The sequence below is a fragment of the Homarus americanus genome, unplaced genomic scaffold (genome assembly GCF_018991925.1).
Source record: "Homarus americanus isolate GMGI-L3 unplaced genomic scaffold, GMGI_Hamer_2.0 scaffold45562, whole genome shotgun sequence".
Lineage (NCBI taxonomy): Eukaryota > Metazoa > Arthropoda > Malacostraca > Decapoda > Nephropidae > Homarus > Homarus americanus.
This window is the reverse complement of record NW_024744839.1, coordinates 4,094,417-4,119,081: the sequence shown is the minus strand read 5'-3', so window position 1 is coordinate 4,119,081 and position 24,665 is coordinate 4,094,417. Positions and strand designations below refer to the sequence as shown.

Sequence of the window (24,665 nt, the reverse complement as noted above, 5' to 3'; positions counted from 1 at the left end):
GCTCTTGACTAAATGCAAATTTTGATGTACTTGTATCACTTCATTTAAATGTGTAAATCTTCTAAAATATATTGTAAAAAAATGTCACACTCAACTGATTCCATGAATATAGATTATTCCTAACCCCTATTTCCCATAGCTATATGTAACATCAATAGGCAATGTACAAAGAAAAGTACAATACAGTAAAGAAAGGATATCTTATTAAAGACCAAATACTTTTATTTTACACAATAACATCTGTACAAGAAAACGAGATTTTACATATACTATACGGTATATACAATCATACCTGGCTTTACAACTCTTGGCTGATAGGTAAACTAGTGATTCCGTGATGTCCAAGCAAAGTATTTATGCTCTTACAAAATACAGGGAATGAAATCAGTTGGGTAAAATTACTCAATTCATGAGACCCTACATCAAACTGACAGGCATCTAGCTCACCTAGTGGATCCTACCTTGAGAGAGGTGTTACATTTCCTTAAGTATACAAGTGTTCGCATTGATATGTGCAAATATACAGTATACAATACACTAAGTGCAGTATATATACAGTTTGAAACTTTTAAGTTTTTGTTTGTCACTTCATTCTCAAACAACTATCATCTTTATAAATTGTTAACTGTTTGGATTAACATAACTAAAATTAAAACCCTTGCATTAATGTATAGAAATAACATGTAAATGCTCATTAAATAAGTAGAATGAAAAGGTGGTGTGTGCAAAACTGGATTTTGTTGGGATCATTCTGTGTATGACAAAGATACTGTACTTGTGCAAAGCATGATTAATGTATTTGTGCTAGTTTATACTCTTGACAATAGAAACTGGCATAATATCCTTGTACATAAGTGAATATATTGAAATTATTAATGCAAAGCACTTCTATTTTTAAAGCATAAATATTTTCCTTACACTGTTCTGTATTAGATGGTGTAAATATATATCATATAGCATCAAGATAAATCACTGAGAACATATGTTAAGAATATATCTGTCATCATCCAAATGTCTATGAGTCTGCAGATGTGATTGTAGTAAGCATGTTAAGTCCTCTATTTCAAATTCAATTCTGGTACAACTTGGTACTGTAGTAATGTTATAAATAAAATATCGGATAAGATTAAATATGAACAGTCGGTGACCAACACAAGCTAGGTCAGCTGACAGTACAGGTATTTTGAGGGAATTTTAAAATTGAAAATACATTACTTTGGGAAACAGATTCAAAAATTAATAACCATTGGATTCCTTCCCAATTCCCTCTTCCACTTCTGTTTGCATTTCTTTTCAACCACATGTGTCCAGTAAGCCTGTCATTATCCTAACAAAATGCAGTGAAACATTCCTTGAGCTACTACAACCTACCTCTTCCACTGCTACCTTCAGTGACAGAATTCTTGCACATTCCTCACTTTCTTTTCCATGCAGTTCTTTCTTTGAAATTTCTTCTCTTATTTTCTGCTTTTGGATATTTACAGTATATGAATTCACTTTAAAGCTAATTTATCCATTGTTCGTATGATCATGCCTTATTTTTTGTTCATCTAATAACGTTGATCAGCAAATAATATCACTTATTATTAGTAGCCATTGCCTGTACAGTAAATACTTTCTGGACACATAAAGGCTTAACACTTCACAATTTCATATACATCTGGTGTAGACATGTTGATTCACTCCTAAACAACAACAAAATTTTGGATCACGATCTACATTCGCACTTAACAATAAGTTGAATAGTTCGTCATGGCAGTTTGAATACCAAGTCTTTCTTATGATAATGATCATCCAACAATCAGTAGTTTATACTTTTCAAAAATTTCACTTTTTTTAATTTTTCTTCAATTTTCAATTACAAGGTATTCTCAATTTGATACTAAATTGTCCATGCAAAGTGGAGTAACAAGCCACTCCAGATGATGGCATAACTTATAAATTTTCTAGTGAATTATCAATTGGTTGGAACTAACAACATACCACAGAAGTGAATACTATTTAGCTATCTTAAATCACCAGGAAATCTACCGGGTATGTCTGGTTGATTCAAATGTAATAAACAGCAGTGATTCACAACTTTAATTACTGTACTTACTTCCCAAGTTCAACTGTTGGCAAATACTTTACTACATTAAGTTGATTATTTCAACTTCACATGCTCTTTCTTCTTTCACTAGTGCAATTGGCACAAATATTCAAAGCATTAACCAGCATTACACATTTCCTTCTTTCTCGATTGCACTCACACTAATATTTCTATTACTCTGACTTAACATGGCCTTCCTTCTTTCCTTTCTTTGTTTCTAGAACCTTAATGCATTCCATATAAATGTTGTTCATATCAAGTGCTGCCTTTATATTATCCTTAAAAAAAATAGATATATATAGTTAGAATAACATCACAAGTGTTTTCATTAAAATTTTACAAATATATATCAATACAGGGTACCTATAAACCTTTGATACTCCATACAGACATTCAGGTTTTGACTTGTAAGAGCAAGTGAAAGTGAATAGATGACTTAACAAGAGGGTGAGAAAAATGATAAATTGTTTTGGAGGGTAGAATGTGAACCACCACACTTATTATTTCTCATCTATTTCATCTATTCCCATAAATATGGAGGAAAGGGTATGAGAGTGATGAAAGAAGAGTGTGCAAAGCATCAAGAAAGGGCTAAAAGAACAAGTAAGAACACTGAAACCCACTTCTGCTGCTCAACTTGTCTATAATGTGAATTCTGAAACTCTAAACAGATTACAAAAAACTGTTTATCACTTAAATACACACACAAAGTCAAGTTATTGTGGTCACATACTACAAAAATTCATTAATGTGAAATTACTCCACTATATACAATGGAAAAAAATAATCTAACATTATCTAAATTCCCTTAAGTTACAAATTCACTTCAATAGACTGTTCATCTCAGTCTTCCTCTTGACCTCATACCTCCAACCTTACACTCATAACTCTTCTGTACCAATTTATAACCACCTATAACCCCTTAAAACACCATGTAACTTACAGCTCTCATCCATTCAGCATGCTTTCAAACCTACACATTCTTCTAAAATATTCATTCCATATCCTATTAATCCTCCAAAACTTCCAAGCCTTGATCTATTACTATGTACAGTAGAACGTCGATATAACACGAGATACGTTCCAAGAGAGGTCGCTTTAAATCGAATTTGCACTAAATCGAAGTGTTGTTTCAATGGAATAATTTAGTTTGGTACTTGAAACACAAAATACTAAAAAGACTGAGAGTCTACCCAGATGCAACTCAGCCCATCTCCTAGAATAAACAAAACATTGTTTTTTGTAGTATTACTATGTTAAAACAAACACTCCTAGATCAACACAGCTAAAATTATGAGATGTGAAATGGACTGTTTACTAGGGATCAGCTGATGGGGGGAGGAGACAGTTGATGGCAAGGTCTAGTACTTATTTATTTATCTGTCTTTAAGAGTGACTAAGTTTTTCTCTTATAAAATGTCACTGAACTGACATGTTCTAATTAATTTTATTACAAAGGGCTAAAAATTTATCCCTTGTGCAAAATATATGATGTTTATATTCAAATTATTCACCGTCTTGCAAGGATTCTAGCAATGCAAATTATATTCTCCTAACTTTAGTCTGTGATATTATATAAGATAAAAACTGTAAGCCTATAACTACCCAACCCTGGCTGGGAAGATGAGGGGGGGGGGTGACAGTGACACGTTTGACAGTTGGGGCAGAGGGTCTAGTGAAGTATTTATTTGTTTATTTATGTCCTTTACATTAAGTTTTTGTTTATAAAATGTCACAGAAGTGACCGGGAAGAATATAATTGACACTGCTGGAATTCCTGTAAGACAGTGATTAATTTGAATATAGACATGCTATAGTTTGCATTAGACATACAAATTTACCCAAAATTTTACTCCCACCTTTAATCAATTCATTTACTACTCAACTCTTCATCTCTTGACTGTACTACTACAGTACTTCAGTAAGCCTGTATTATGCTTGCCATGCTTTCTCTTGTAAGCTATTTCTTTTCCTCCTCTGTACCTAATCCAATTTTTCCTAACATTTAGTCCTACTGTACCTGTACAGTACCTCCTTTCTTTTTCATTTATCCCCAACTCTCACTTTATATCTCCATCAGCATTACCTCTTGCATTCTCTACCCTCCAAAACAATTTATCATTTTTCTCACCCTCTTGTTAAGTCATCTATTCACTTTCACTTGCTCTTACAAGTCAAAACCTTATACGTACTCCTCATTCATCATCCCTTTTTCACTATACAGGTTATCCAACTTATCTGTTTTTAATAATTTTTTTGATCCATCACTTCCTTAATGTCCTAAAGTCTATCATATAATCGTTACACTCAAACATCTCCTTGCCTACTTCCAATAGCCATTCTTCGTGTTTACACAATGCTGCCCTTCATTTATTTAAAGTCTACATTTTTCTCTTTTTGCCAAGCTTCTTTAGAAAATCATTTTATATATCTTTCAACATCTATAAGTACTGTATATCCTCCTTGCATTCTTATGGACATCCCTTGTTTCATCACTTCTAATTCCGATTCGATCTTACACACAACTAATACACGATCCGAAAGGCCTCCGTCAAAACATCCTATCAATCTCGCTTTAATTATGCTACCAAAAACCTCATCTAACACACTGCTCTCCACTGTCTTCCCTAAATTCAAGTCATGTGTATTTGTTTGAGCTTCCTCCATACAATTAATGTAGCCTTCATTCATTCTTTCCTTCTCTTTTTCTCCAGTTACATACCAGTTACTCCATTGGCAATCTATGCTTGCTTTCCCATCACAATTAGTCTCTCTCTCTTACACTTTCATGTTCTTCTTCTAATTACCTTCAAATCATTCTTAATTTCATCCTGCTATCATAGTGTACTACAGTGCATATGTGACCATCATGCATAAAAACCATGTCCACTTTCAATCTTAAAACCAACATTCTAAAATTTACATAGTACTTACACGTAAACTTTCTTTCAAATGATTTTCCTCATTCGCAATCCCAATCCTCAGCTGCATCATCTAAAATCCTTTGGCTTACTTGACCTAAACCACTGACAATTGTACACAAAATTTTTATAAATTTACTAAATCAGTACCTAAAAATTATGTTAACATAGACAGGATATGGCACTCGGTTACTTTTTTATTTAATGTAGGTACAGGTATCCCTCAAGATACAAATAGGTTAACTCCCCCCCAAAAAGAAAGTTACAGTGGGGGTATGCTATAACGAATCTAATTGGTTCAAGAACCTTGTTCGTTATAGCATTCGTTCGTTATAGGATTAATCCGTTCCAGGCCTCCAAATACAACCACTTAACACTGAAAAATATAATATAAAATAGTAAAAATTGTAAAAAAGTGCATAAATATGCATCTAAACCCCTGAAATAAAGAATATCATTAATACTTGTAATAAAAAACAATAAATTAGTAAAAAAAAAAAAAAAAAAAATGTTCGTTGTAGGAGTTTCGTTCGTTATAGCATTCTCAATTTTATAGGTAAAACCATTCGTTATAGGAATATTCGTAGTAGAATCCGTTCGTTACAGCATACCCCACTGTATATGAATTTTCGTATCCCTAATAGAAAAACATGAGAAAAATAAAGTACGGTTCCCAATGAAAAAATACCACAATATCATATCCAAAAAAAAAAAAAAAATCGGTTCACAAACAAGAAAAATACCTACCTAACTAATAATAAATAGTACACAACTATTGTAATTTACTACCAAACACATTAAAAATATAAACAAAATACTACAGGTTGGACCTCGCTAATCAGGAAAGTTTGGAACCTGACTGGTTCTGGATTAGCGAAAATTCTGAACCATCAAAACAGAGGTTAAAAAAAGGCAAAATAATGCATAAAATGTACTATTACTGGTACCAATACAACTTAGTATATCAGCATAAATCTAGCCCAGCCTTATTGGACCTCTTTATGACAAAGTGTACACAGTCGATGAACCCACACCATATTCTGCACACAAGGCCCTGACCAATGTATCACTGTCTAATTTCTTCAGTATACTGTAGACACCTTTTCTAAAATAGTTTATGACACATGTTTACATTTTGCTGCATTACAACCACTTCCACTGCTTGCTGGTCTCTTAGGAGGCATATTTAGGGGTGAACTATAAGTATTTAAAAGTAAAACAGTGGCAACAAGCACTAGAAGTGAGCTAAGACAGACGCAAACGACAGCCAGATTCAAACACAGTCCAAAACCATTGAAGCTGCCGGACTATCAGGTCCTGGATTAGTGGGGTCCAGCCTCAATCTAAATGAAAATATGCAGCTGAAACTACTAAGGAAAAGCTTTTAGAGTGAGATGCTTCCCCACCTGGAGGACTGTCACCCCATCTGGTCCCCAAGATATGCTAAGGACTGTCAGTCCATTGAAAATGTCCAAAGGAGGGCCACCAGACTGGTGCCTGCACTTCTGCACCTCAGTTACACTGAGAGATTAGAGCGCCTGCAATTGCCCAGCTTATACTACAGAAGGGCAAGGGGAGACCTAACTGAAGGGCACTACTCAGTTGAGTTTCCTTACCTGGAGCTGGCGGATGCTCACCCAACAAGGGGTTACAGCTCAAGGTTGAAGAAGCCACAAGTCCAGAAAACTGATGGGCAAACTTTTTCAGAATGAAAATTGTGAATTCTTTTAAGAACCTGCCAGAGTGTTGCGACGGCACCGAATGTGAGCTCTTTCAAGACCAGACATGACAAACACTGGAGCATGTTCAGATACATTCAAGAACCAGTGCATGCCCAGTACTTTCCAACAGTGCACAACAGAGATGTGACAGACCGCCCAAGTGGCTAATGAGACAATTAGTGGTAATGAGAATAAAGGTAAAAGTAAATCAAAGTTTAACACAGCCGCCAGTGGCCCCCTTTGCATAAACACTGTCTGCTTCACATGTGGCCTCCCTCAAGCGTCGCCATAGCAACTAGCCTGACCACTTTTGCAGACCCGCAACACTCCCTCCCTCACTCACACACAAATATGTTTTTTCCTTTTGTTTCTTGTACTTTTTTTTTACACATTATGTATGTAGGATTGTGTGTGCATGTAACTGAATTAAAAAATATAAAGTAAGTTATGATATGCATGTAACACTGTACAGTGACCCCTCATTTAACGAACGCCTCGGTTAACGAAATTTCGGTTAACGAACTGCCTTCCATAAGGATCTTCAATTCGGTTAACGAATTTCTTACGAACCGACCTCAACATGTTTTCGCTTGCACTGACCAGGCAACCAGCTTTAGTATCAGTCCGCCAATACATTAATCGGTTCTAGGGCTTAAATTCCTTACTATTTTAGTAAATATCAAGAAGTTTATACTATTCAATAATTTTAAAAGTTTAATATTAACTTTTTTAGTCATTTTAACAATTATTGAACATAATTGAAGGTAAAGAAACTAGTTTCTGGCGTGCCATCCAGCCTGTTAACACAGCAAACAGGAGTTAGTCTCTCTCTGTTTTCACTGGAGGTAACATCTTGCTTGAGACTCTCTTCAACTAAATGCTTTTTTTCTGTGTTTCCAAGCAAATTATTGGTCATTTTGAAATATATTTTACATATTGACAATATAAAATGCAGTGCAGTGTTGATTTAAAGAAAATAATCTTGAAATACACCAAGAGAACTAAAATTTTATGGGTGAAATGGTGCCATGGGGTGACTTCTCTTCCACCCCAATGCCTTTTCTTCTTCCTTCTCCTCCACCCCCATTCTAATTCCCATCATCATCATCCAGGAGCCTTCTACATACACACCTCAAAGTAAGTGAACTTTTCTACCATTTTTGTTGAATTTAGGAAATTTTCGGTGAGCTGGAACCAATTACCCAAAAACCCATTGAAACAATGGTTTCGGTTAACGAACTTTTCGGTTAACGAACGACCTTCTGGAACAGATTGAGTTCGTTAACCGAGGGGTCACTGTATACCCGAAATTAAGAGTTGAAAATAGTCATAACATAACTCCTACCTCAGCCTGGTAGAGAGAGTGCTAGGGGTGTGTGGCCATCCCAGCTGACATCCTGAGGCATGCGATTTTAATTTTTGCCGGAACCCAAATTCGTATAGGCGGGGAAAGCTTTCGTAACACGATAGTGGCGTCTATTTTGAAAATTTGTATAAGTAAATTTTTGTATCTTGAACGTACGTATCTGAAGGAATACCTGTACAGTACATGATTTATGAAATTAATTGTGATATACTGTATAATTAAGACAACACTCAGAATTTTTCTTAAAAACGGAAAGAAAACTGCCATTAAACTGATCTTACCTCTGTGAAGTAAAACTTCTGAAATTTTGACTGTGCATTTAAGCAAGGTCTCCTATCAACCTCCTTGCCCTCTCTGAAGATTGAGATGGTGGGAAGTTGGAGAGAGAAAGTGCTATCATTGATATGATAATGTTTGGCAGCATCTGGATAGCGTCCAACATCAATTTTGCCAAACTTGAAGTTATCTAGAGTGTACCTGAAGATGTAAATAAATTTCAGCTTCTTGTTTGCTTGCACCATTTAGGTATATAATATATTAAAGAGATAAATGAAGACTTAATTATGCATTGTGGAGGCACCAAAAAGGATACGAGATATTTGTGCAAAAAGTTCAATTATTTTAGGCAATAAGGATTCATAGGTACTGTATATCATAAGCGACACATAAATTAAGCTTCTCTTTTTTTTTTTAATTACAACACTTTACACTTATCCCTTGTTATTTATAAAGAAAGTATTCGTGGTTCTGATTATTTGTGAGTGGTATCTGAAAATGTACAAGTTGGTATTTTACTGTATAACTGTACACATCTCTTTTTTTTTCACCAACTAACTCATGCATTTTGTGTACAGTATCTGATGCACATTTGGCCAGGAAATAATAAACTACTGTTTAATAGTATTCAACTTCATTGCCATAGTACTTTGAATCCTATAAAAAAAATTGAAGTACAGATCACTTTTATGTTTTTTATTATTATAATCGGTTTGATGCAAAAAAATTTTTTTTAGTTAAATTCAATACAGTACCCTGCATTTCTGAGTGACAGTCAACATATTGCTTCCTCAACAATATCTCAGAGGATATGTAAAATTCTGTAGGCTACTTGTTCTACAGTTAGATACCATACTATATAGAAAAGATAAATCTTACTCAGCAGAAAGTTTGGCAAATATGGGAGCCAGGCTGGAACAGGCAGGACTCCATGCAGTAAAGAAAGTGATGAACCAAACACAATGTTTGTCTCTTGCCAATTCCTCATCCAGTTCTCTACCTTGGAAATATATTACTTTCTCTGGACCCTCATATACAGGCTCTCCAACAACCAGGAAATGAACTGCAAAGGGTCAAATAGTGTGAGAAATACTTTAAAAATACCCGTACAGTACTTCTAAATTCATTGAGACTTTTTATACTGAATATGAAATCTTACTGTACACTTTTTTATTCTAAATCCAGGTGTTTAAAATGAACCTGCTCCAAGAATACTGTCAATGAGATGTGCACTTTTACATACTCTGTATATTTTACAATCCATCAGGTATTCCAGCAATACCTATTATTTACTAAAGCTCTACATCTGAGCACCATCTCATGCCCAAAAGCAATGATGGTCATTGCAATTTTATTTCTACTACATCCTTGGCTGTCTCTCTCTCTCTCTCTCTCTCTCTCTCTCTCTCCAATTCATAAATGAAAACATTTGCAGTGTGAAACATCTGAACATATAGTATAGTGTAGTATAGCCTTCAATAATACACATGTACTCACTGATGGCCAATATGAGGTAGATGATGCCGTACATTGTGTCAGCAGTGAACCATAAGAGACCACTGCAAACCTTGGCATACATATTGAATACAGAAATGTAGGCAACCATGTTCCGGCTTCCACTCTTGCGAGTTCTGAACATAATTATGACCAGCATGAAGAACAACACCTCTGACTCCCACTGTTGGAAGAAATTAAATGGCTGAGTACCTATGCCAAGTTTCAAAAAAAAAATACAGGTAATGGTCAGTGTGTACAAGATACAGCTTCCTTAGACTGATTAGGTAACACAATCTGCTACTTCTTAACTTTACAACCACATAATACTGTAGAAGTACCAGATATTGGTACTGTACACTCTATACTTCATCTTTCATAAAATGAACCAACTCAAGTTACTAAAGATTGGCTAACCTAAAATAATACAGGTAAGAAAAATATTATTTTTATCAAAATAACTGTTGAACAGACAAACATGGCAGAAACAGGGTAATTATCAGTGTTGCCACCCAGTAATGCTATGCAAATAGTATTCCCTGTGCACTTATTGTCATTTCCACAAGGCATGACTTCTTTAATAAATAATCTTGTATTCATTGGGCGTAAAATCACGAGCACTATTTTTGACATTTGACAAAACTGGGATCTTTCCAAATAATCAGACATGGTTACATAGCAGTATTTATTAAATTGGTAAAGATTCATTTTAGGTCTAACATGAATTTCTTATTTCTATTCATATAGGAAGAAATGGCAAAATTAAAAAAAATTATTCTATTATGTTTCTGCAGCAAATTTATGTTTTTCGAGTACAAGTATTTAAACTAATAAAACTTTCCCAATTACCAACAATACAGTGACCCCTCCGTTAACGAACTCAATCCGTTCCAGAAGGTCGTTCGTTAACCGAAACCATTGTTTCAATGGGTTTTTGGGTAATTGGTTCCAGCTCACCGAAAATTTCCTAAATTCAACAAAAATGGTAGAAAAGTTCACTTACTTTGAGGTATGTATGTAGAAGGCTCCTGGATGATGATGATGATGATGGGATTTAGAATGGGGGTGGAGGAGAAGGAAGAAGAGAAGGCATTGGGGTGGAAGAGAAGTCACCCCATGGCGCCATTTCACCCATAAAATTTTAGCTCTCTTGGTGTAAGTCAAGATTATTTTCTTTAAATCAACACTGCACTGCATTATATATTGTCAATATGTAAAATATATTTCAAAATGACCAATAATTTGCTTGGAAACACAGAAAAAAGCATTTTGTTGAAGAGAGTCTCAAGCAAGATGTTACCTCCAGTGAAAACAGAGACTAACTCCTGTTTGCTGTGTTAAGAGGCTGGATGCCACGCATTAAACTAGTCACTTTACCTTCAATTATGTTCAATAATTGTTAAAATGACTAAAAAATTGAATATTAAACTTTTAAAATTATTGAATAGTATAAACTTCTTGATATTTACTAAAATAGTAAGCAATTTAAGCCCTAGAACCGATTAATGTATTGGCGGACTGATACTAAAGCTGGTTGCCCGGTCAGTGCAAGCGAAAACATGTTGAGATCGGTTCGTAAGAACTTCGTTAACCGAATTGAAGATCCTTATGGAAGGCAGTTCGTTAATCGAAATTACGTTAACCGAGGTGTTCGTTAAACGAGGGGTCACTGTATTGGTTGTTCAAAGTGGGAAGGGCTTTGAAGTACTGTGGAGGGAAAATGTGGAGTATAATACTAAAAAGAGCACCAAACATTGAAAACCTCACCTAATCTAAAAAAATCCTAAAACTATAAAATGTTCACCTTATTGTTTTCGGTGTTTAGTATGTGTTGGTTTCGCGGTCAGTGTTCAGATGAGCAGGGGACCCATAAACTCAAAAGCAATTTTTATAATTTTTATAGATTAGAAGATGGTTAGGTAAGGTTTTCAAAGGTTTGTTTAGTGTTCTTTTTAATATTGTTGGTAATTGGGGTGTCATATCGGTTAAAATACTGTACGTAATCATAAAATATATTTTGCGCCAGAAATGTTTTTTTAAGAGAAATATGAAATTCCAAACTAGTCCAAATAATATATTAATGTTTAGGTAAAGTTCAAGTTTAGGTAGGTTAATTTGGTTCATTTTAGGAATGCTCATGATTTTATGCCCATTAAATACAATATGACCCTTTGATCTTCTTAAGAAAAAGTTCCATGGGTACGTGCGGTAATGTATGAGAACACCGCTAGCAGCAGAAAAAGTTGTCCAATTTTGTTAATTTTTTTAACAAATGTTCTTATCATTATAGTAAGTACCATACTGCATTTTAAAAGAGGTAGCATTAACTAGAACCTAATAGAACCTGACCTAGCCAGTAAAATCATCATTTCGATCATCAACCTGTTTGGAAGTTGAAAATATGTTTTTCCAATGGTTTTGATACATTTAGCATGAATCTGACCATCATTTCTACCACAAATCACTACATTTTGAGCTACCTACCCATTATCCAATGATAAAGGGGGACCCCTAGTGGGAACCAGAGGATTTTGGGTGGGGGAAAATAAAAAAAAAGTAGTCATTTGCAATAGAAATGAAGGCCAGAATCATTCAAAGCCCAACCTAACCCTAAAACTAACCTATCCACCAATGTGCTTACCTTAATTAGGCTCCTCTTTTTAGATTTGGGAATAACAATTCTTCTCGGAAAGTACCAAAGGTGTTCTTCAGCTCGGTAACTACAAGGCTTGTTACACCTTACACAAGTAACTTCGGTAGATAGAACACCTTGTTCGTGTAGAAATTTCACGCTCCTCAGTCTTTATTGTAATAATCGATGTGAAATCTGGCGATGGTTTGGAAGTACATGTAATTGAATTGGCAGCTATTGCACAAGGGAGACATCATGGAAAATAAATTCAAATTCAAGCGGGTGGCGGCAGGGGCCTATACCGAGCTGTGATTGGTAAATCCAAAAGCATACCCACCAATCAACATCCAAAGAACAACTGCACATGTGTCACACTATAGCACATATGTCACACTATAGCACATATGTAATGCAGCACAGTAACCAACAAATGAACACACAGGAGCCCTCTTGGGCAGTGGTAAAAAACAAGAACTTAGAAAAACCTGACAAATTTCCAATAATTTTCTCGGAAGTAATCATTTGCGGAAGAAATGCTGCAGAAGAAACGAAACTACGAATTGTCTAAACTACCGATTCCAAAACCTAAAATCCTATAAATCGCTGGGTCACCCAAACGATAATAATACCACCTAACCAACCAAAGAAACCTACCTAATTACATTACCCAGCTCCCTAACCTGGGGACGGAGCACTCCAGATCCCCAGCCATATTAAACAGAAAGTAATTTACTTATTTTGATATATGGTACCAATGAAAGCAACTTTATAAAAGCATCATGGAGTAATTTTATGTTTTTTGTGAACGTCAGAGTACACTCAGACTGAGCAGGTTGGTTGTAAACAAACAGTGCAGACAACAACACGCAGTAACTCGGCAGATTTTTTTGTTCGATTATTTACAGTAAATAATTCATTTCTTGAGATACAAAGTACATAGACACATATTTTAGTGTCATATGTTTTTCACCGTGTTTTACCCTGCAATTTCCCTCATCCTACATGCCTTGCCCACTACAGGTGATTTATGATCATAGGAAAAACTGAAATAAAAAAATATATAAATAATTAAAATAAAAAGCAGTTGTCTCTTTAAAATACTTACTACTGTATAATGATTAGAACATCCGTGAAAAATGAATCAAATCGAACAACTCCTTCAGGTGGTATAGGCGTTCTCACAAATTACCGAATATGATAAAGTTGTGGAACAGTTATTAAGTACTGTACAGGGGTGTAATACCAAAAATACAATATAGACACAAAAAACACCACAGCACACCTATAAATGGGCGAATGACCCAGTGCTTAGTGGTTCATTTCATGAGATAAATCACCCAAAACATGATTGAACTTAAGGAAATACACCTTCTGTAGTAAATTGGTTGGCAACTTGAACAGCTTGTCTGTAATAGCATTAACTGCCTCTATCAGAAGATAGTGTGTGATTATTTCAATGGCATAAATTTTTTTTCTTTTATTGAAAATGGTTAATATATAGGAGTAACCCGCCAAGGCTGCATAGCGCTGACGCAGCCGTATCATCTCGCTTTCAAAAAATGCCTCAAATTTCACCAAATCATAATAAGTTCTTTCTGTTTAATATACTTGGGAAGTTAGGTATGGTTTGTTTGGCGAGGTCTGTTCTTCATACCCATAAATGTTAAGTAGCGTTTATTTTAAAAAATATCAATTTTTTTAACATATTTCCACAAACTAAAGTGTCCACTGTAATATAACAATGAAAATCCTGTGTTTTTATAATTGTTTTCAATCAATTTCGCTCGTGGGTTAGTCCTATATAATTACCTTTAAAATTTACATATACTGTATACATAAACATTATATATTAACATACTGTATTTGTCCATGGTTTAATTTGAGTGAATTGGGCAGTTTATCTCTAAGCGCGGTAAATATTTGCCCACTGCCTGTCCTCAGGTTTGGGTACAAAGATAGGTTGTTCTTCACGTTTTTCGGTGTTTTACTAAAATCTGACATTCATTTCTTTTGCAAATTGGCGTTTTTTGCAAAAAAAATACATTTTCATTTTTAAGGGAAACCGCTAATTTGCACAAAAATAGAGGTCAAAATTTTTTAACACGCACCAAAAATACAAAAAAAAATATTCTCATACCAAAGGAACGAACCTAACCTAACCTAACCTACAAGGAGGAGACAACTGCGGACAGCCAATGGACGAATATTAACCGTCTGTTTTATAAAGTTAAACTACACAGTGATACAATTGTACCTGAAACTAAGGTTGACCCACTCACTTACCATGGTCAGCTCGCCGCACTGCTCCTTTGGGAATATCAACTCACATAGGCCTGGCATATATCTTGACAACAAATAACTTATACTCATTAAGAGATTTATGATGTGGTAGGGATGAGCTAACTGCTTAATGTCCGCAAACAGCTTCATTTTAGATAAGGAAATTCGAGTCGCTGTAGTAATAATAATAGGAGCGTCAACGTTGTCACTCCCTGTCCCTGGCCGGAACCTCTTGCCTGCAGACTTTAGCAGACGACGTAACCGACGCTTATTCAGGAAAACAAATTCAACCAATACAACTTTTCCTGTATATCAATAAACGTACATAGAATCAAAATAGTAACCTCGTCGAAAAAAAAGAGACGATAGGAAATAGACAAAAGTAAAGTATACAGGTACTTTAAATTTTATAAATAGTTGACAGGCATTAAGCGTAAAGTTGACAGTTGCTATTTTTATGAAGTGTACAATTGTCTTTTTATTATTTACTATATCGTTAGTATATCGTTACTATATCGTTTCAAAATACTATTAAATTAATTTATTGTTTATAATAATAGATTAATTAATAGTGTGGTTTAGAGAAAGCTGTCGAAAGAGAAAGTTTTCTCTTCGTACCGTTTCAGGAATATCAAGTAAGAAATAACGCGACACAACCCAACTTTCTACAATGAAGCTACAGCGAGAGAAGACTGTGCTCTTCAATCTGGAACAGATGTATCTTCGGATCACTACTCCACTCCACCTTATTCACCAAGATCTTCAAGAGTGAGGCGCTTTCCCGTTTGATACCCGAGATATGCTATGCTAGAAACTGTAAATTGCTTAAAAGTGTCCAAAGGAGGGCCACCAGACTGGTGCCTGCTCTACGGAATCTCAGCTACCCAAAGATTAGAACGCCTGCAAATGCCTCGCTTACACTACAGAGGAGCAAGGGGTAACCTAATTGAGGCGTATAAACTTCTCAAAGGGCACTACTTGGTCGAATGTACTTTTTGTTTTTACCCCGCGAGGGGGCTAGTTTATTGGGCATTTCCTTACATCCTGTGCAAGGTGTAGCGCAAAAGGCGTTGACAATGTCCAACAGGGAAGCCAAGTGGTGTAAAATTAAATTAAAGGGAGGGGACTTACTTATTGTTGGGTGTATCTACAGATCCCCAAACTGTGGCCCACTAAATCAAAGAAACTTAAGAGACAACGCAGCGATGCTCAACCCTAGCCAATTTATCATGGGGGACTTTAACTATGGCGACATCGACTGGAGAAACGAGGACTTGAATAACCCTGCTACTCTTTTTGTAGAAACTCTAAGAGATAATTTTCTGTTCCAATATGTTAGAGACCCGGCACATTACAAAGGGGAGCAAACACCCAAGCCACTAAAACTCATCATAACAAACGAGGAGGGTATGGTGGCCAAACTGGAACATCTTGTGGGGTTCAGGATGTTTGGTTCACACTCAGGATGGAATGGAGAAAGGAAACTCACAATGTGCTCTCTATATACATGTTGTATTGGATGTACAATGCAGCTTGGTGCTGGGAAGGCAGCATGGTTACAAGCGTGATGTAAAGAGAGCTGGTTGGTGAGGATGCTCACAGGAGGACCAGCTTGTGGGTCGCCAAGCTCTCCTGCGGGAGAGAGGACCGCCAGGCAGGCGGAGGTGGTGTTGCTGGCTGCGGCTGTAGGTAGAAAGAGGGCAGGTCACCACGAGGTCAGGTCTTCAATAGCGGGGGTAGGCGTGGCTTAGTAGTTGACCCCCGCTCCGTGATGTATGGCGGCGCTGGTTGACCTAGACCACGAGGCATACACTGGGGAATTGGTGGGGTCGGCTACTCAGCGACAAACAGCGTTTGTGGGGGAGAAATCCACTACAATCTTGCCACAGTTGGCACCGGTCACCATATAGTGTTGTCATTCAGATTTAACTGTTACCTAGTTCAAGATAAAGTCAGGCCAAGGTGCAAATATTTCAAGGGAAATTACAACGGCCGGTGCATGCCCAGTACTTGCCAACAGTGCGTAACAGAGACGTGACCGATCGCCCAAGCGGCTAACGAGCTGATCAGTGGTGAAGAGGATAAAAGTAAATGAGGCAGAAAGTCAGCAACCCGGGACTTGGTCACAATTTTTGTGATGCCTACACACCCAGGCATCCTGTTGGGACATGTTGTATGCCTCCTTACTGTTGGTACGACCTAGGTGCATGAATCTTAGCAGCCATTTCTTCGACCATTCTTGAAGATCACAAAGATCTTTCTGTACCAGAAGCGCTCTTCACAGTCTGTTTGGTTCTTAATTTCCCTGAATAATTTAGCAGCGTCCGCAAACATTTGTATGGATGTCGTAACCGCCACATATTACACATAACAAATTATGCTTGCATATTCTCTATATACCAAACCAATTGCAAACTTGTATGATTAATTATACTATACAGTTTTGAAATCACATAAACCTGTGTGTTTACTTAAAAATACGTAACCTACCAACGCTCGGGCAATGATAACTAAAAATTAGTGGTTGGGTTATGTAATTTACGAAATGGTATCAATTTACAGTGAAAATTTATATATAAACTACAAAGGATTATTCCGAAAATGGGTAGATATACCTCGGCACTGTACAAGCCAATCTTTTACGATTAGGGAGTTGAACGTTTTTATACAGGTTAATATATTGGTAATCTTTGTATAACAGATGCGATGAACAAATGTGTCTTTTTAAAGGAAATGTCGAACCAGAACCACATAATTTGAAGAGGATAAAAAAAAATTACGTATGTAGTACTGTATTCAGAGTATTCAAGTTTGTTTACATCACTGACGGACGCAAGCCAGAAAAATTATTGGAACATGTATCAAGATGACTCCTGGCACCTTGTGAACTCCTGGACGGTAGTGATATTCTGTACAACTGACAACTGAAAATTATACAACTATGCATTAATATGGAAGGTCAGACAATTAGTGCGAACATCTGATAGGTACTGTACACCCAAGAGAAATAGACGGATCACCAGACTAGTCGAGAACAACTTACAGAACGTAACAAAGTAAGTCAAGCAGTCATAAAACAAGGATATAGATACTGTACGTTGGTTATTTAGTTATAAAGATATGATATCATAATACCATGGAGTAAAATAACTAAAGTGACTGCAATGTGAATATTTTAAAATTCATGTGAATGCCATGGTTGTAACCTTAAGACTTGAATCAAATGTTATGGTTTGATTTCTATCTACAGGCAGGGTTTCAGCCACACCTTTGTTGATCTAATGTATTACCCACTTAATGACTGGTTGAAGAGATCAATCAATACAAGGGCATTATCGTTTCGGTCATGCAGCGATTTTAGGTTTAGGTTTGATTGAAATTATGGGTAAAATTATCATTTCGGATATCCAGCAATTTTATATATATATATATATATATATATATATATATATATATATATATATATATATATATATATATATATATATAGAGAGAGAGAGAGAGAGAGAGAGAGAGAGAGAGTTTAATCAGTAGTTTAGACGATTCTATGCCACCTTTCTTGTATGGCATGTGTTTTGAACGAATCTGACCTTCATGTCTACCGCTAATCACACCAAACCAAACCTAGGTAAAATTAGCATTGTGGTTATCCAAATGTTCCTTTATAGTGCGACACTTTATAATTACACTTCTGTTTTTTTACTTCAGGACGAGCTGGACGGCAATTTTCCTTCCACAGTACCAAAAGTGTTGTCAGTTTCATAGCTACAGGGCTGGTTACAGTTCGTGCACTAACCTCAGTTGGCAATACACCATGTTCCTGGAGAAATTTCAATACCGCACCGTCCTTACCGTAATACTCAACGTGAAATCTTGCGATTGCTTGGAAGTAATCCACATCACAGCCATTGAACAAGGGAGACATCTTGGAAATAAATTCAAATTCAAGGGGGTTGCGGCGGGGGGCCTATACCGAGCTGTGCGAGAGTACAACAATTTGACAACCGGCAAAGAAAGAAAATGACACAAAGGTAACATGATTATTTCAAACTAGTACGCCCAACAAAATGAAATACTGAACTGACTTTTCAAAACTAACCTCACACACCAAAATAAAGAAAAAAGAAAAAAAGATTCTGAAAACCTAACCTAAAAATAGCCCCAGTGTTTTCCTTATGGCTGGCAAGAGAATAGCCACTGCGAACAACCCAACCCAACCCAACCTAACCTAACCTAACCTAACCTAACCTTATTGGCATAAAAAAGGCAATGCTAAGGCTCCCTTTACACCCTTGGAGGGCTGTAACAATAATAGCATGGGGTCATTCATTTACATCTTGAACATATGCTATAGGACTGATGTAAGAATAGCCTCCGGTGTTTTCCTTATGGCTGGCGGAAGAATAGAACTGTGAAAAAAAATAGGCATGGGTATAGATAACCTAATGCGCATGCGTGGTGGGCAAACTATACAATCATAGTTGCTAAGATGACCTTCTTTCTGACTACAAAACAAAACCTAACCTAACCTAGAACCAGTAAGGGTGGAGCAGACGGTTAGCACCCAAACACATTTATATATTTTGTTCATATTTTCCACAGTTCTTTGGATGATATTAATTAATACAGTCAATACATTTTTTTTTCTTTCTCTATCTACAATCATAAATCACCAATAGTGGGCAGGGCATGAAGATTAATGGATTGATTGTGAATTTCAGGCACTCTAATCTCTCAGGGTAGCTGGGGTGCCGTAGTGCAGGCATCAGTCTGGTGGCCCTCCTTAAGACATTTTCAATCAACTGACTACTTAAATATTCTGCTGATAATTCTGGCTTGTCGCCGCATGTTTACATCTGATGATAAAGAAATACCTTAAAAGCAGCATTGGTTAATAATTGAACTATATGTTCATCTACTTGTTGTTCTTCAAGGAGGAGGACTGAGGGAGAAGCCATATTGTTTTTCAACGGCGTCCTTATCACGGCATGTTCGGTATCGTATCAAATTTATCTGTGCTTGTGGAGGATGAAGACCGTCTCCAAGAGTTTATCTGTCTACATCGAATAGGTGGCAAGATGTGCAAATGTTCAAACTGCAGCAGAGAACTGACAGTGAAGAAGAAATATGTGTTTAACTGTAACAACAGGATTGTACTCTAACGTCCACAAAAATAATTAAATTAAACCATGCCGCTTCAAGATACTTTAGTTGTTTTCATTGGTACCAGATATCAAAGTAAGTTATTTCTGCTTAATATGCTGGAGGCTGTTAGGAATTTAGGTAAGATGAGGCAAGTTTCTTTGATTAGGTCAGGTTTTGTGCTTTCTCGTTTCCATTCAGTATCTTCAAAAATTTTGGTTAAATTCCTTAGTTATTTCTGGTGTAAACTATCTGCTCCACCTTCACCCTATAACCTAACCTGACCATTAACATCACAGTCCATCAATATAGCTCCCATACTTATACTGTACGTATCTAATGTGATTTTTGGCATACGGCTGCCATACTTATTATCCACTACGAAAAAATAAAGCCTTTTAGTTTTTCATCGGAATTTTATATTTTTCTAGTTAATTTTACTTCGATTTCAGGTTTGGTTCTCCAGGTTCCTTTGGTTTATTTTGTTGGGTTCGTTTTATTTACTTTTACTCTACTTTTATCCTCTTCACCACTGATCAGCTCGTTAGCTGCTTGGGCGATCGGTCACGTCTCTGTTACGCACTGTTGGCAAGTACTGGGCATGCACCGGCACCTGAATGCACCTGAACCTGCTTCAGTGTTGGTGAAGTCTGGTCTTGAAAGAGTTCACACTCAGGGGGGTCCTGGAGTGGAGGTTAGGTCAGGTCCTTCTGATTTCTTCGGTTAGGTTAGGCTAGAAATGTACTTGTAATCACCAGGCAGTGCTATTAGTGCGACTCATCCAGTAAGGCACTATTAATAATTCAACCAGTTGGGTGCTATTAGTGACTCATCCAGTAAGGTGCTATTAAAGTGACTCATCAAGTATTATGCTATTAATACAACTCACCAGGCATGGTGCTATCAATATAACTAACCAGGTAAGATGCCATTAGTGTGACACCAGGAAGGGTGCTATTAGTTGACTCATCCAGTAGGGTGCTATTAGTTGACTTGTCTAGTAGAGTGTTATTAGTGGGACTCACAAGGCAGAGTGCTATTAGTGTGACTAATCCAATAGGGCGATATTTGTGTGACTCACCAGGTAGGGTGCTATTAATATGACTCACCAGGTAGGGTACTATAAGTGTTACTCATCCAATAGGTTTTTTTTTTTTTTTTTACACGGGGATTAGCCCACCCAAGCACAGGTCACTGACCCACATCAGAGCCTGGGAGGCGAAAATGTAATAATAATAATATTAATTCATATTAAATAAAATTTATAGAAATACAAAAATAAAAATTAAACAATAATTTATAGTAAATAAAATTTATAATACAAAATGCAAAATTAAAAACAAAATAATAATGATAACAATAATAATAATAATAATAATAATACTGTAATAATAATGATAAAGAACCATAAAGAAATTAAAAAATTAAAAAAATCAATAGTGAGAAACAATATATGTACAGTATGTTGTGTAGTCAAAGTAAGAGAAACAATTGAGACCCTGCAATTGTGTGTAAAGGAGGCAGAAAGTCAGATCAGCAACCTGGGACTTGGTCACAATTTTCGTGATGCCATATAGTAGCAAGGTCTACCAATAGACAATACATTATGCTTCCAATATCTTCCCAGGCAGTAGTAACTCCCTGTTTGGTAGCTACCTACTACCTACAGGGTGCTATTAGTGTGACTCACCTAGTAGGATACTATGCTGTGTAAGCATTTTGAGCTTACTGGTACCTTCTAACTCCTCATTTTTGCTGCCATGAGAAATTGAGTCACCATAATAGGTCTCCTGGTTACAAATGAGGGGTGGGATTAACCCTGAAATTCTGTTTTTGAAAGAGATCAATAAACTTTAAAGGTGAAAGGTGTCTGGATATCATATTACAGGTATTTGCTGCATGCTGATACCTGGTACGTTATATCACACGATCACAAACAATTCATAATAGCATTATTTACTATTGTCCAGTTATCACTCCTTACAGATTGGTTTTGTGTAATGAGAAATTGCTAACCTTGTTATTATATACAGTACTCTACAGTACAATCATTCTTAAAATAACAGTATTTTTGTCTTGTGTTATTAAATTGTTCTGTAATAATCCTTTTGTTTATTTTTCAGGTTGTCAGCCAGAATTTCTCCCAGCTCCTCGATATTCCATTCACCCTGCTGAACTTTGATTCCGTGCCATATATGACGCAATAACAGAGGAGTGTCACATCAGTGTTAATGCTTCCAGGTAATCCTTCCTACAGCTGACTCTTGTATCAAATGTACAATACATAAAGCATCCGCATTCATTACTGAGTGTTCTTCATATCACACCAGAAAATTTTATACCTGTACTCAATGGTAATTTGAATTAATTAATAGTTGTATTCATTTTTGAAGTTACAGATACTGTAGTTTTGTGAAGAGTGCACGTTTTGTTGTGTAATGGCATAATTATGAAAGAATACAGTGAAATCTACATTTGACTTACTTAAGATTCAGGGTAAGATGCAACATTTTATCAGTGAAAACAGGATTTGGTTGTTTAGCTTGATGCATTTTATTTACTTATTACAATACAGTAATTATGGGCTTAGAAATGTAAATAAATATAATTCATATAAAATTACTTGAGACAGCATTTCAAATTTTTTAAATTCTGTAATGACTTTGGCCATTATGCCAAAATTACATCTGAAAATTCGTAATGGAGAAAAGCCTCCATTTTCATGCAAAGTTTGTGGTAAACGCTTTGATTTTAAAGGGAATTTATCAAAACATATTTTAGTTCACACAGGGGAAAAACCATTTCAGTGTTCAATATGTCAGAAATCATTTACTCAGAAATCAACTTTGGTACAACATATGACAGTTCACACAGGAGAGAAACGATTTCAGTGTGAAATATGTAACAAATCTTTCAGCCAGAAAAAGACTTTGCAACAACATATGACTGTTCACACTGGAGAGAAACCATTTCAGTGTTCACAATGCCATAAATCTTTTAGCCAGAAAGGGACACTAATAAAACATATGACCATACACACAGGAGAGAGGCCATTTCATTGTTCAGAGTGTAGTAAATCCTTTGTCATGGAAAGGCTTCTCGTAGAACACCGGAGAGTTCATACAGGAGAAAAACCATTTCATTGTTCAGAATGCCATAAAGCTTTCACTCAGAAAAAGCTTCTCATGCAACACTTGATAATTCACAGCAAAGAAAAACCATTTCAGTGTCCCATATGCCACAAAGCCTATAGGCAGAAAGCCAGTCTGCTAGAACATAACAGAGTTCATACTAGGAAGAAAATTCAATGTTCAGAATGCCAGAAATTTTTTAGCCAAAGAAAATCTCTTGTAAATCACATGAGACTTCACTCTGGAGAAAAACCATTCCAGTGTTCTGAATGCAGTAAAGCTTTTTACCGAAAAGGAAGCTTAGAAAGGCATACACAATTTCATGTAAATGAGAAAAGGAAAGTTCACTTAGGGGAAAAATGTTTTCAGTGTGAAAAATGTAATAAAGCCTTTAAATTAAGAGGAAGCCTACGTAGACATACAAAGCATCATTTACAAGATGGTTCATTTCACTGTGCTAAATGTCGTATCAGTTTTTCTAAAAAATGTGACCTTGTTTTCCACCTGAAAAATCATACAGGAGAGAAATTGTTGAAAGGTTCTACCTGCCATAAAGAACTCAAAAAATACAGAAAGTATGTTGGAGAGAAACCAACATTCAAGACAATACTCATACCAAACCAAAACCTGTCGTGTCTTAACGAGAATGAAATAGGAGGATCCTCGCATGCACTTGATCTAAACATTCAAAATGGTTTGACAGAAAATGCCCCTAATCACAACAAAGATTGCAGTCTCCTGGGTGATGTAAATCATACAAGCCAGCAAATAGAAAATATCCTTATAAAAGCTGAATCAAAAGTGGAGATGATTGATTGTTCTACAGAGGTAGCAAAAAAGCAAACTGGTAATGATACTAACTCTTCCAATAGTCAGCCTGAAGATCCACTCAAAATTAATATAATTTCCCGGTGTACCATAAAGGAAGAGAACCAAGAGGGGTATTGTGTGTTTGTTAAGGAAGAAAAGTCTGACAATTGGTGAAGATTATCTGTGTACAGTACTGTATTGTGAAATGTTTCATGAACCCTTGTGTGTGATATAGCTAGAGCACATGAATAAATTTTTAATGATACCTGTAATATATTTATTTAATGTCCTAATATTTTATTTTTTATACTTAGTAAGGAACTTACCATTAACTCAAATTTCTAACAAAGTAAACCAAGCTATTGATAACTAAAATCTTTTAGCATGTGTCAATCCACAAAGCATTGACTGTTTTGAGGAAGCAACTGGTAATAAAGTGAGCTTATTGTATCCATTGGTTCAAAGTTATAGTAACTTAAGTAGTGTCAAGTGTTATTGAAAAATAATATCTGCCTTCCTATATAAATTTCGTGATTTTTTCCTTTTGTAAGTTGCCACAAGAGTCTCAATAGAGTTACTTTTCCATGAAGATACAGTACGGTATTAATTACAGTAAATTTATGTTAAGTAAACAAAACCAGCCTCAGATCTCTTTTCTGTTGTTTATTCAAAACAACAAGTATAATACAAAAGTAACCACTATTAACAGGTAATCCAAATATGGATCAGCCATCCACAGAAACACGTCATTCATTCTAAATTTTTCATGGTTGGCTGTGACCCATCTTCTCTTATTATTGCCT

The 24,665-nt window shown here is 36.0% G+C and overlaps 2 protein-coding genes across 3 annotated transcripts; one reads left to right on the top strand and one right to left on the bottom strand.

The window, feature by feature from the left end:
• Positions 1-204: 204 nt before the first annotated feature.
• LOC121878044 (thioredoxin-related transmembrane protein 2 homolog) lies at positions 205-15,040 on the bottom strand. Its single transcript, XM_042384005.1, has 5 exons — positions 14,783-15,040; positions 9,871-10,051; positions 9,253-9,436; positions 8,379-8,574; positions 205-2,367 (listed from the first exon to the last, which is right to left on the bottom strand). Exons 1-5 carry the CDS (start codon positions 14,927-14,929, stop codon positions 2,263-2,265), a joined length of 813 nt encoding a protein of 270 aa, XP_042239939.1. The 5' UTR covers positions 14,930-15,040; the 3' UTR covers positions 205-2,262.
• Positions 15,041-15,432: 392 nt separating this feature from the next.
• Positions 15,433-24,127, top strand: LOC121878198 (zinc finger protein OZF-like). Of its 2 annotated transcripts, none has more exons than XM_042384262.1 (2): positions 15,433-15,547; positions 22,045-24,127. In XM_042384262.1, the coding sequence occupies exon 2, from the start codon at positions 22,579-22,581 to the stop codon at positions 24,034-24,036; it is 1,458 nt and encodes a 485-aa protein (XP_042240196.1). In that variant the 5' UTR covers positions 15,433-15,547; positions 22,045-22,578; the 3' UTR covers positions 24,037-24,127. The 2 variants fall into 2 exon arrangements, with proteins under 2 accessions (XP_042240196.1, XP_042240195.1); XM_042384261.1 differs by lacking the exon at positions 15,433-15,547 and adding an exon at positions 17,489-17,835.
• The last annotated feature ends 538 nt before the right edge of the window (positions 24,128-24,665 follow it).